The 13,206-nt window shown below is 42.4% G+C and overlaps 1 protein-coding gene and 1 non-coding gene across 3 annotated transcripts in view; both read left to right on the forward strand.

Moving 5' to 3' along the window:
* TRIM55 (tripartite motif containing 55) overlaps positions 1–13,206 on the forward strand; it is a 42,286-nt gene that overhangs the window by 8,363 nt on the left and 20,717 nt on the right. For both annotated transcript variants that reach the window (XM_019925433.3, XM_019925434.2), the window contains exons 4-6: positions 1,220–1,315; positions 12,550–12,783; positions 13,134–13,156. In XM_019925433.3, the coding sequence (XP_019780992.2) occupies positions 1,220–1,315; positions 12,550–12,783; positions 13,134–13,156 (353 nt within the window). The remainder of the gene's footprint in view (positions 1–1,219; positions 1,316–12,549; positions 12,784–13,133; positions 13,157–13,206) is intronic.
* On the forward strand, positions 12,198–12,269 carry TRNAE-UUC (transfer RNA glutamic acid (anticodon UUC)). Its single transcript has one exon. It is a non-coding gene; the product is annotated as a tRNA-Glu (tRNA).

The raw sequence follows: 13,206 nt of genomic DNA on the forward strand, positions 1-13,206 counted from the left end.
ATTTGAGAAGCTCCACATCTCAGCTTCTTTCTGTAAGAATCAGAGGTTCCACATTTGGTCAGTGTTTTACACCAAATACAGTACAGAGTTGGAATTAAATTTGGAAACCAAACTTTGGGCAACACCAGTTGCAACCAGTGAGTACTAACTGCTAAAGAAGCAGGATTTAGCAAGATATCCATAACATTTATTTATTTCTCAATCCACTTAAGACTTATCCCCCGTTTCCCTTTTACCTGCCCCACCTCAAGTCATACGTGTTAGAACTGAATGGTACCTGTGTCACACCATTCCCCTCAGAGCCCTGAGGCCCATGCGGGATGGACAGAGGCAGGCTGGCAGAGCTTCCATCCCGCTCCGGTTTGGCCAAAGCAAACTTTTTACCTATTGGGATTATTTATTAGCTTCCATTTGAAGAAAGGGTTCTGCAGCTTTAAAATGTTTTACAACCACTCTTCTCACTTTATATGTGAGACAATGAAGGTCCAAATTGATTACATGTTTTGCCCAACATCATAGAGAAGTTGAAGGCCGAGTTGGACCAAGCACGTAGGTTTCCTGAGTCCCACTCATTCAGTGTTTCTTGTGCTCCAGAGGCCAGCCTCGCAAGGGGGTAAGTAAGAACAACGGAATCGCTTCGGGGTCCAAAGAGTCCTGAGAGGAATTTCAAGTTGAAATTTTTTTCCTGGAAACAGTTGAACGTTACAGTTTTAAGTTTGTAATGACTTAGTCTAGAATATGAGTATTTGTTTGCATCTAGCGTGTAGAGGATGCGTAATAGGTATACGTTGAATAAATGAATATTTCTCTAGTAAAACTGATCCTGAGCTGCACTAGACAAATAATTCATTTTGGGCCCCTGATGTCACATTTTGGTCTTCATTCAATAAACAATGCTTAGAATTCTTTACCCTGAATGTGCTATTCTCTATGGCCTATGATTCGGTGTTCTTAATGTTTTTAGCAGGGTCACAGTCTCTACTAAGAATTTGATGAAAACTATGAAACTTCTTCCCAGACAAATGCATTTATACACACATCCATTCAGAATTTTATTTACAAGATCAGGAGGTTCTCAGGCCTCCCAGCCTCACTGTTCCTCCTTTGGGGGTTCCATGGACCCTAAATTAAGAACCCATGAGGACACTACTAAGATGAACTCAGTCAGTGTGGACTAGAAAGCCCCTAAAATCTTGCACCCCTCTTTTCTCTCCATTAGTCTGAGCTCAGCGACGGCATTGCTGTCCTTGTGGGAAGCAATGATCGGGTCCAGGGAGTGATCAGCCAGCTGGAGGACACCTGCAAAACGATCGAGGTGAGTCAGGTGGCCTCAAGGGAGTGTAAACCGTGCCTGAACCCCTGGGGTTTTGTGGCTTCCTCAACGCCACCCTAGAAATCCCCGTTCCAACATTTCAGTCTTTCCATATAGGATGACCTCCTTCCTGATGTGTCTCTAAAATATTTACCTCCTGGCACAGAAAAGAGAAGTTACCACATGAGGCAACAAGGCAGATCTTACCACATTTATCAAGGTGGTCGTTACAGGCGTTCTTTCTTGGGCAACCCGTTTTGAAAGATTAGCTACAAGAAAAATCAGTTTCCAGTAGTGACAATGAGTGTTTTCCACCATCATAGCACAGTTTCTTTGTGGAAATCTAAACGGTCTTAAGAAATGCTAGTTGGTGCTTTAGAAAGTCATGTGCAGATTCCAGCTGCATATCTAAGCTCTAACAGTGGAGTTGCTGCCTGCCTGCAGGGAGAGAGGGGGTCAGTATCTGGGAGCTCACTGAGGCCAGAGTCCCGGCTCCTTCATCTCCGCTGGCCCTCTGTCTGGCCCAGTGCCCGGCACATAATAAACACTCAATTAAAAACTTGATGAACAAATGGCTCACACTTAGGTTTGGCATGTCAGAAATATTGGGAATCCACTTTTTCTCAAGATCAAATACAAACTGTATAAATGCGGAAGCCAAAGGGGTTTTGCCACGTGGCAGATGTCTTTCCAAGAATTGAAGGTCCACGGGTTAGTTCAGCCCTGCTGCCTGGGGGCAGGTGCAAGCCACCTGGGTTTGAGTCCAGGTCTTTGGCTGTTTAACCTGGAGCAGTTTATTACTACTCCCTGCTCTAAGCTTTGGGGTTGTGCTTTAGTTGGACCTCAGAAGCCTGTACTGCTCAGTTAACGGCATGTTGTCTTTATTGCTGTGGACACGGCCCCTCTTGTTATCTATTTATGTCCTTTTATCCCCATTTCCCACTCCTTTTCTCTGTAAATAACTACTCTAACATGTTTAATGTTCCATTTACCTGTATTCCTACAAAATGTGTGTTGTTTTATATGCATGTCTTTTAATTTTATAGATGGTATTTTGTTGTTCTTCTCATTCTGCTTCTTACTTTTTTTAAACTAAACGTTATGTTTTAAGATCCATTCACAAGTACATTCATTCCTTCAGTTTTCTCCTGGAAAAACAGGGCAAAGTACCCGTTTTATAGAGTTAACCGTGAGGAGTTAAGTAAGCATCAACACAGTGCTTAGCCTAGCGCCTGGCATATGGTGAGTGCCTGATAAATGCTCTAATCTTACCATTTTATCGCTTGAAAGGCAAATTCTATCAAAAGCCAAAGGCCAGTTCCTAGATGATGACTTCAAGATGTTGGCCAAAATCATCTCATTTTAGATTCACACATCATTAAAGTCAGTCTCCTCTCTTCCCCACACTCACATTCCTGAAAAGATTCATGCTGGATCTGGAATCCATTTATAGAAGGACAGTTTTCTCTTGAAGAGATCAAAGAGATTCTGAAATGGACAATATAAACTTTTTTCCTTTTTACGTATTCACAGTAAAGGCCAAATACAACTTAATCATTAGGCCATGAATCAGCACTCAGTGTGGCACCACACTGAGTCTCGAGTGTATAAATAGGAATGTGTTCCTTGTGGACAAGTGAGGTCATCTCTATGCTGGTCTCTGCTCGCACCTTCATCAGAGTCCTCTGTCAGGGGACAGGCTTTCTGTCGGGGACGTTGAGGCTGGAGAACACAAACGACAAAAGTCCTGTGCGGCACGCTGGGCCTTGAGCAAATGCAAAGGGCTCTGCTCCGTTTAGGCAGCACCGGAGGACACAGAGGGCGAGGAGAGACTTGACAACAGGTTTTCTTCCTGGAGGCCTGTCAGGGGCACAGTGGGAAGCAGCTGTTTGTTCTTTCATTGAGAACAAGACAAGAAGGAACAGGTTTGAAGTTAAGCCCGCAGAAGGGATTAACTGTAGATATCAGAAAGAACTTCCTGAGAGTGAAGGTCAGGATTACAACCCCTATTGTTACTGATAAAAACATTGGTCCAATGTACACACTTTTACGAGTATTTTCACAGTTCCCCAGAGGAAGCTGTGTAATTTTCCCCCAGGAGGCTTCAAGATGAGTCAGCAAATTGTCAGGAGGAGTCCATCCCCTTTACGCATTTCATTCACCCCTGGGATTTTAACTTAAGGAAATAAGATGAAGACGTGGTATATAAACAGGACAGAATGTCTGTATTCATAGGGGGAAAACATGCCAGAAACCAAAAGTGTAAGAGCAGGGAATAGTGGGATGACAGGTGATTTTCAGGGCCTTCCTTATATATGCCTGTATTTCACATTTTTCTAAAGGAAGCCTGAGATTTTTAAAATAACCAATAAAAGAAAGGATACATGAATGAATAGGGCTCAGATAAGCACAGTTCTTTCAGGTCAGTTTAAGTGGCTCACCTGGAAACATAGGGATTGGCTCAGAGCCCCCCAGAGGTCTCTGATTTTATGATTCCTACTTGATGCAAACACCCTCCATTTGAAGAGGCCCTGAGGACAGAGACACAGCTATAAATGGCCCCATCGTGCACCTGGAATCGCTTATGGGGCCTCCCGCAGAGCCAGGGTCCTATCAGCAGGCCAAGCACCAGGGCAGGGCAGTGAAGCACACTGGGGTCTACCTTGCCAAGCAGGTGAACTCTGTACCAGGGGTCAGGGTCACAGAGCTCCTGTGTCTCCTGTCCTGCCTGGGGTGGTTGTTTCCCTTTGTGGCTCTGCTCATCACCTGCCTGGAAACATTTTCCGAGAAGCCATCGGCGGCTCCCAGCCAGGGGGTGGGGAGCTGTTTCTGAAGAATTCTCTTTTCTGATTGGTGAAGAGCTCCATAGGGACAGGAAATGGAGCAGCCCCTGGGGTGGGCACTATCCTTCCCTAATTACATGGCCTCCCACTCGGGGCCCTGACACCTGCCCTTGCAAATGTCTAATTTTGTCCCTAATCATGTAATGTCTTGCAGGGCTGGCCTGGGCAGGCAGCCGGCCCAGGATCAGCCCTGGAGAGCTGCTGAGCTTAGGATAAGTCACGCTGGGGACTCCTTGTGATCCTTTAAACACAATGTGTGCAGTTGATGTGAGTTTGCATTGATGATGAGAGTGGCTTTGAGACGGACCGGACCGCAGTCACAAAAGGGAATTTGAACTGAGCTGGGGAGGAGTGGCATTCCCTCTTTGCTGTGGGCTGATGGGGGATGGAGGAACCTGCAGTCTTCTTAGCCCTCCTGACCGAGGTGGCTCAGCCTGAAACGTTCTCAGAGCTTGTGATTGCAGGTTGTTGGAGGGCCTTCTGGGCTGTTCTAGACGAGCCCAGCAAGATCTAAAGCTACACTTGCCTCTCCAGGCCTGGAGCTGTTCTGGGATGCGTTGGGACAGAGTAGGGGGACTGCTGGTCGGGGGTGGAGAATTGCACTGCCTCGGGAGCTCTCTGCTTCCAGAAAAACGTGCTTGACGTTCATTCCTCATCCCTAGAAAACGTAACCTCCCTCTTGTAGTCTTTCCAAATGGCGCTTATCCTAGGTCACTGGAAACCCAAGAGAGAAGGCTACTCACACTAGCTGTCCCGAGGCAGATCGGCCTAGAAATAATGTTGTTCTGCGTGGATGTCCGTCTAGGGGAAACAGCTGAAGCTGAATCATAACTATTTGATCTTGAGCATTTCCAGTATCTGAAAAACGGCACCTTTAATAAAACCCTCCAATGATTTTGCAATGACAACAAATCCATTATATTTCCAAATCAATGATTTTAACCAAACAGCTTTGAGACATTGTCCATGCAGTTACAAATATGAAGTATGACTAGAGTAAGAATCATCCTATAAAGCATGTCAGAATTATGACATATGCTTAAAGAACAGATTTCAGAGTTTGAATTTCGGCTCTGCTACTTAATGATATGACCTTGGTCAAGTTACTTCCTCTCCCCGTCCCTCAACTCCCTCAGTGGTACAGGGGGGTTAATAAACCTTCACAGTGCTGCGGTGATGACTAAGAGGCACATGCTGGGGGCTCCGTAAGTGTCACCTTGTGTTGCTGTCACTCTCAGCTTGGAAAGAGTACACTTAATCTAATGATGCTAATAATTGTTTGAACCGCTGGAGCATCTGGAGCATCTTTTAAATGGTGTCGGAATAAGACCTCAAGGTCTTGGTCAATTATGATGGCAGGGTGAAGCAACTCCCTGCAGTGGGAAAGATCGAAAATGAATGGAAGCAGATATTAGCTCTGTTCTTTGAGGCTTTGTGATAACTCGAGATACTGGCAACAAAGGGAGGCTGAGCCCCTTCCAGGAAACATGCTGATTATCCAACAGCAGACGGGAGTGAATGAAACAGCTGCTCAGCTTGCCTTGGTCTGGTCTTATGCTTTCGCTGCACCATGGGGCTCAAGTCAGCGCAGGCTCACCTGACCCTCAGCCTTCAGAGGATTTCTCAAGGATATTCTAAATGATCTGGACTAGTCCAGAGAACCCCTAATACCAAGAAACCCAGGAATAAGAATTGAAATGCCATAAGTTATAACAGTTATTCTTCTAACACGAAGTGGGTGGTAATGCAACTTGGTGGAAAAGAGCAAAAGTTTGGGAGTCCTGAGACCCATGGCCATTGAATAGAGTTCTTCCACTAAGCCCTGCACAGAGACACTGAGTGGATGGGGGAGGGGCTGAACTCCAGTCTGTGTGCCTTGAGGGATGATATTTTTCTAATTTGTCTGCCCCTTTTCTAGGGCAGCCTGTCAGAGACCTGGGTTCTCACCCTAGTCTGCGCTCATGGGGCTTCTGTCATGTGCTCGTGATTGGAATTGGGCTTTACCAATGAAGGGTTGGACTTGAATTCCTCAGGAGAATCTTCCTACCTTAATATAGTTCTTTCTTTAATATTATTAATCTACTGTCTGATTTTGGGTGGGGGAGAGGGGTGTTGAGGGGAAAGGGAAGGAAACCCTGTTTGGTTTAGTGAAGGGAATTTTGAAGTACCATATGTCAAATGAAGCTGAGTGGGCCCTTCCAGACCCAGAGCTGCTGTTTTGAACAAGGGTGTCTCAAAAGTTGAGGAATGTGGTGTAGATATGAATGGGCCGAGTAAAGCCACAGTTGCTCACTGACAAGTGATGGGACTCAGAGCTTATCTTCAGCTCTATTTTGGTCACAGAGCTATGCTCCTTACATGGTAAGAGCAGTGGCCACAATTGTCTTAGGTTTCCTGTGGTGGCCTTGGCACATTCCAAACCTGGGACTGACATTGCTGGGCTAGGATGTGTAATTCACATCTCAGTGCTGTGATGACCACTCTGAAACTCGCCATGAGTGGAAAAAGGCATTTTACATATACAAAGAGGCACTTTATAGTCTAAAGGCTCCAAATAACTCCACATTTACCTGAAGTTGTAGAGCCTTGAAACTGTAGAGTGGGAAGGGACCTTAGCAATCATCCAACCCCATCCCTTCTTGTACACATTAAAAAAAAAACTGTCCTGAGTTAAATGTCTTCCCTGAAGTTGCCTAGCTATTTTTTGCTGTTTTCTTTTGAGTGTTGAAAGAAGAAGAGGTTTGGAGTATCCACTTAAATACCTATGTCTTGGGAACAGAACAAAGTAGGAACTTGTGAGTGAGGGCTGACTATTCCTAAATACAATTCATATATCATTCATTCATCCAATCGTTCAAACATATATGCAGAATATGCCATATTCTGCACATGTAATGCTGGGAAATAGATAAAGCTGAGATAAACAGAAAATGTTCCTTCCCTTAAGAAGGTTTTATTCCAGTAGAGGAGTTAGACAATAAGGCAAACAAATAACAAGATTGTTTTCAAAGAGTAATAAGTGCCTGGGGAGAGGGTGAACCACTGAAAATCTAATGATAAAACCTCATAACGGTGCTTTGCTTGGCAGGTTATCTACTCTTTAGTATATGATCATCTATTGCTGATTTTTTTCCATGAAAACTTCTCTTTGCAGTCATGTATCTTATTTTTTCTTATTGCCACTAAAATATAAGGATGGCTAAAAATTAGAATCTGTCAATTTTAACATTTCTATAAAGGCAACATCTAAACAATGTTTTTAAGGTAAATATTGAAGGTTATCTACTCACTTCTAAGGAAACAACCAAATGTCTACTCAATGTTTTTCTTTTCATCCAGATATTATGGCATAGGTTAGAAACAAATATTCTACCTGTCATCATTTTACCATTTCAATGTGGGCAAACTAGTCTTCCTTTTATAAAATCACCCCTTTTTGGTATATTGCCTCCATACTGGGTTCTCCCTAGAGATGGGATGGGTTTTATTTCCATTAAAGTATTACAGGCAAGTTTAATTTGTTCTTCTACATAAATAAATATAAACATAACTGTCTTGGCAGCCCCAGGAGGAAGGTCATGTTGCAGTCAGAGGCTCTGCATCACAGTATACTCGGAGGCCAACACCACTGCATTTATGATGGAAGTTACTTCAATTGCTAAACACACTCATGCAGAAACACGTGTGCGCATACACACACACACACACATCCAACACCACACCCCACAGAGAGGGGACATAGGAACTACAGGCATCAAAAGGAATAAAATGGACAATATTTGAAAAAATAAACTTGAAAGTTCAGAATGTATAGATGTTGATTCAATTAGTATACAGAGAAATGGGGGGAGGTACACAGCCTGGAACTGGGCTTAAAGATACATGCCTTTTTACTCAAATAAATGAAAGGTATGATAAAAGCAAGGAGAAATCTTTGAGGTGAGGAAGTTTTTGTGCAGAAGAGATAAACATGGTTGCTATCATGCTTTTGCAGGCAACAATCATCCTTTAAAGTGTACTCTCTGAAGAGGTTTTGATGATGCAGAGGTCCACGTTTTTTCCATTCCATTTTTATGTTGCTAGAAAGACTCTGTTAAAAGCATTTCAGGTCCACACTTACAAAGGCACAGTAGGTACTGATATCAGAGTAATCAGTCACTGTCAGTAGCAAGTTGGCCTCTGAGAGTGTGTTTTTTTGTTTTTGTTTTTTTCTTATAGCATATACACCTGTTCCCTAATTACCTCAGAGGACAAGTTGATAAACTAAGCTGTTTGAAATTCACTGACTTTCACCGCAATTCTGAAGGTCTCCTAGCCTAGAATGATTGAAGGGTGACCATGTTAGTATCTTGTGTATCGCTTCTACCTCAAAGAGTATGCGTAAAAAATAGAAGAATTTCAATTTCATGGAGTATTTCTATTTTTTCATTTTAATCTGACATTAGGTTAACCTGAACATCTTAAGTGAATTTCTAAAAGTTTGAAAGTACCAAAGTACCCATTTCATAATTCCAGAAAAGGAGCATGCATTTTTCCTCTTTTAGAAACAGAGTTGTCCAACTCTTCCATATTTTGCATAGAATTATATTAAAGGCAAGTTCAGCAAGAGAAAAAACACAAGTGTTTTTTTCTGTTAGAAATTAGAAAATACGATCATTTTTCTACCATCCCCCTGAACACTGGGAAAGTATGGCCAGCTCTGAGATCTTATAATGCCTGATACACAGTAAGCACTTAGTGAACTTTGTTGAAAGAATTATAATGAATATATTTCTGAAACAATGTGAGGAGTCTTGCCTTTAAAAGCCTACTTTCAGCACGGTAGATTTGCTAAAAGGTATATATTCAGTACATAAGCAGGTCACACATTTTTTTTTCCAAGTTACTTTAGAGTATATCACAACTGTGTGGTGGGAGTGGCAACGACCCAGGAGTTCAGAGACCTTGGCTCTATACCAGGCACCAACGGTAAATGGCTTGAGAAAGTGACTTAACGCTGCCGCATTTCAGTCTCCACACAGGTGAAATGGTTAGTTTGGAGCAGTTACTTCTGGTAGTCTGTGCAGCTTGAAAATTCTACAGTTGAATGGCTCAAATTAAGGAAAATTGAATCTAAATTTAACAAACACTGACATAGTGCCTACTGTGTGCCAGGTAATATTATAAGTGCTTTACACACTATGTAGTCATGTAATAATAATTAAGCATATACTACGCATGGGGTAGTATTTCCTACACTGTAAGGTATGAGCAAATAACAGTTGCTATTAAAAGGACAGTAATTTTATTAAAGTTCAATATAGTACAAATCATTAAAAAAGCAGAGTAGAAATAAAATAATACTTGGAATTCAAAATAATATAAGAATAAAGTAGTTTTCCTGTTTAAACCACTGAGTAAATTTTAGATGGCTGAAATAAGTGATCTAATTTTTATTTGACTTAAGAGAATACACTAGCTGTGACACTTGACTTCACATCGCTCTCACTGCAAATCATTGGCTTTCATAGGCTTGAATGGTCACACATATTAAATCATATAGAAGAAAACTTTTATGAAACAAAGATATTCTACCAATAATACATCTTAATATAGTATTCATTATAAATGTTTCAAGTGCACAATTTGTTTTAGAAAAATAAGCTAGAAACCAATGTATGATCACAGAAAACAGCAGAGCTTGTGGACATCAAAGGCATATTTGAGAAATGCAGTGGGCACATGGTTGCCTGTAAGCTTAGAACAGTAAGTACTACAATGGAAGAAATTTTGATTGGGAAGATACTAAGAGGCTACAGTTCCTAGGCCTCATAATGGTCCAAATCTCAAGCTAAATGGCTAAAAAATGGATGGAAATTTGGCAAGTCCAGCAATTTCCATGTCTGGACATGCTGCGTGGGCCCTTGTCTTATTACTTTGACAACTGCCGAGACCACAAGCATTTTCATCACCTCCCTGTACTTCCTCTGCTCTTACTCATCCTTTATGGCCAAACTCGGGCACCACTTCCTCTAAGAAGTGTTTTCTGAGGCAACCCCTCCCTGCTCCCCTCAAATGGTCCCCGCCCACACAGAGGGTTGATTAAGGCCCCACCTCTATGCTTCTATAAAACCTGGTATGAATCTCTAACATAGTTTGATTTTTCAGGCTACTAGGTCGTATTACTATTACTACTGGCCCATAGTCTTTCCCATTAAGTAAACTGTGAGCTCCTTGAGAACAAGAACTATGTTTAATTCATTGTTGGATCACCAGAGTCCTGGATAGTGGTTGACACAAATGTCCCACTTAAGAACTGTTTGTTAAATGAATGAACGGATGGGTGGATGACAGCAATAGCTATTATTCACTAATAAAATAATTTGAACCACTGGCTCTCCTTTGTGCATTATAATTATAATTGGTTGGAAACTGTGATGAGAATTGACTGCGTCCAAAGGAGGCAATAGGGTGAGGGATGTATTTCTTGCACATTTGAGGAGTATCTTCATAATCAACAATTTGGTTTGGGTCATCCTCCCCTGCTTACTCTGAGAATAGTAGATAAATTGCGGGAAGATAAGACATCATTAAAAAAAATCTATTCAATGGAGATTTACTGAGCATCTACTATCCAAAGTGGTATGTGTCCTAGGCAGACCCAGATTCTATCCTCAAGGAGACCATAGTTTAGATATTTAAGAAAGGAAGAAAGTGACACATGACGTCAGACACCAATGTTTACTAAAATGAAAAAACATGTAATAAGGGTCATACAAAGGTCAGAGATGTCAGGGCTTCCCTGGTGGCGCAGTGGTTGAGAGTCCGCCTGCCGATGCAGGGGACACGGGTTCGTGCCCCGGTCTGGGAAGATCCCACATGCCGTGGAGCGGCTGGGCCCGTGAGCCATGGCCGCTGAGCCTGCGCGTCCGGAGCCTGTGCTCCGCAACGGTAGAGGCCACAGCAGGAGAGGCCCGCGTACCACAAAAAACAAACAAACAAACAAACAAAAAGGTCGGAGATGTCAAAGATAAATGGCTGGATTCACAAGAAGCCCCTACCAGGCAGGACACCTAGGTTGGATCATTATGGCTCAAAACCTCCTCTAAGTTGTAAAGGTCTTGGACCCAGAGATGGTCAGGTCCAAGGAAATTGGCCTACACACACACACACCAAGTTTACTGGAACTTGGAAAACCAAAAGGCCAATGACAAGGCCAACTGGAAAGTTAATTAGGGCTTAAACATGGATTCAGAGTAAAGGGAGCTGGATGGAATGGGAGATGCTTCAGCCACACAATGCAAGTGCAGAAGCCTGACCTCACATGCAAACCTTCTCTCCAGGAATCAAAGACTAGATCCAGTATTTCCCTCTCTTGGACAGTACTGGATACATAGAGGACCTGGTGGCTACAGATATATGCCATACATAGTAACCATTATAGGATTTCAGAGGATTAAAAGATGACATTCAGTCATCGAGATTCTTTATGGAAGAAGCGGTATGTCAACAGTGTCTTTTAAGATTGCTTAGAGTTTGCAACTGTGAATTGGGGAAAAACATTCTAAACAGAGGGGAGAGCACGAGCAAAGAAAGCGAGTGGTTCATTTTTTGCTGGACACAGGATATGTGATGGAGGATAGTAGAATATTATGAAGGAAAGGTGGAAACAGGTCATGGACAGGCTTGAAAGCTAGTTATGAAGTTAAATGTTATTCTTTGAGCAGTGGGGAGTCATAGTAAAGAAGAAGCACTGTACGCCAGGAAAACGAATTTGGCTACAGTGTGTGAGCTGACTTGAAGGAGGGAACCCCAGATACAGAGGCCATTGGGGAGCTCCAGAATCGACATCCTTCAGCTCCAGGACTGAAACTAGGACAATAGCAATGTAGATGGAGCAGAGAGAGTCTGAAGGGTACTAATCAGGAAGTACCACGGTTTTTTCCAAATACACACATATACTCATTCCAAAGAAAATATATAATTTAAAACCAAATCTGTCCTAATATCTGTGAAATTCTCCACTTGTAAAGAACAGAAGACTGAAAAATCATCCAGGGAATTCCCCGGTGGTTCAGTGGTTAGGATGCGGCGCTTTCACTGCCGTGGCCCAGGTTCAATCCCTGGTCGGGGAACTAAGATCCCACAAACCATGTGATGCGGCCCAAAAAACAAAAAATCATCCATCTATTTAGCCAATTTGATTGATTTGGGATGGTCTAAGTATCAAATATGATAAAAGTGGGATTTTCAACACATCAACACAGTGGGTATGTATACCTAAGGGACAGGCTAAGGGAAAAGAAAACAATATCCTACGCAAGTAAATTTTCTTTTCTCCCGAAATGTCCAGGTGATTTCTCCAGATAGACACTCTTTTGAACACTTTCTAACATTAGCTAACCCAACTAACAGGAATGCTGCAGAAAACAGAAACAGGAACTTTGTGAGAAGTTTGATTACCTGTATGGCATCTTGGAGGAGAGGAAGAACGAAATGACCCAAGTCATCACCCGAACCCAAGAGGAGAAGCTGGAACATGTCCGTGCTCTCATCAGAAAGTACTCTGACCATTTGGAGAACGTGTCAAAGTTGGTTGAGTCAGGAATACAGTTCATGGACGAGCCGGAAATGGCAGTGTTTCTGCAGGTAAGTACCCCTTTGGCCCCTGAGGAAACAAACCAAGACAGTGGGGAGATGATCCTGAAAAGCTGTCATCACATTTTCGCTATTTTCTGTACATCTCATTTTGATCTATCTTCTCAACCAAAATATATGTGCTTATATCTCCATCTGTTAAAACTATTTCATAAGCATATATTTAGGGGACCATGGCATTGCTTAAATATGAAAGGGTTCTGGTATAAAACAGCAGTTCTTTACAGCACTTAGAAACTAAGCTATGAGATGTTCAGAGTCAGCAAAGGAAAGAATTAAATCTCAACACCGTCTTTGATGAAATGAATTTAAGTAGGCTTGTCTTTCGTTTGCTTCCACAGAATGCCAAAACCCTGTTACAAAAGTAAGTAGTTTTCATTTCATGAAAAAAAGTATACTTTTCATTTTTACCCA

The sequence above is a fragment of the Tursiops truncatus genome, chromosome 17 (assembly GCF_011762595.2).
Source record: "Tursiops truncatus isolate mTurTru1 chromosome 17, mTurTru1.mat.Y, whole genome shotgun sequence".
In the NCBI taxonomy this organism is placed as follows: domain Eukaryota; kingdom Metazoa; phylum Chordata; class Mammalia; order Artiodactyla; family Delphinidae; genus Tursiops; species Tursiops truncatus.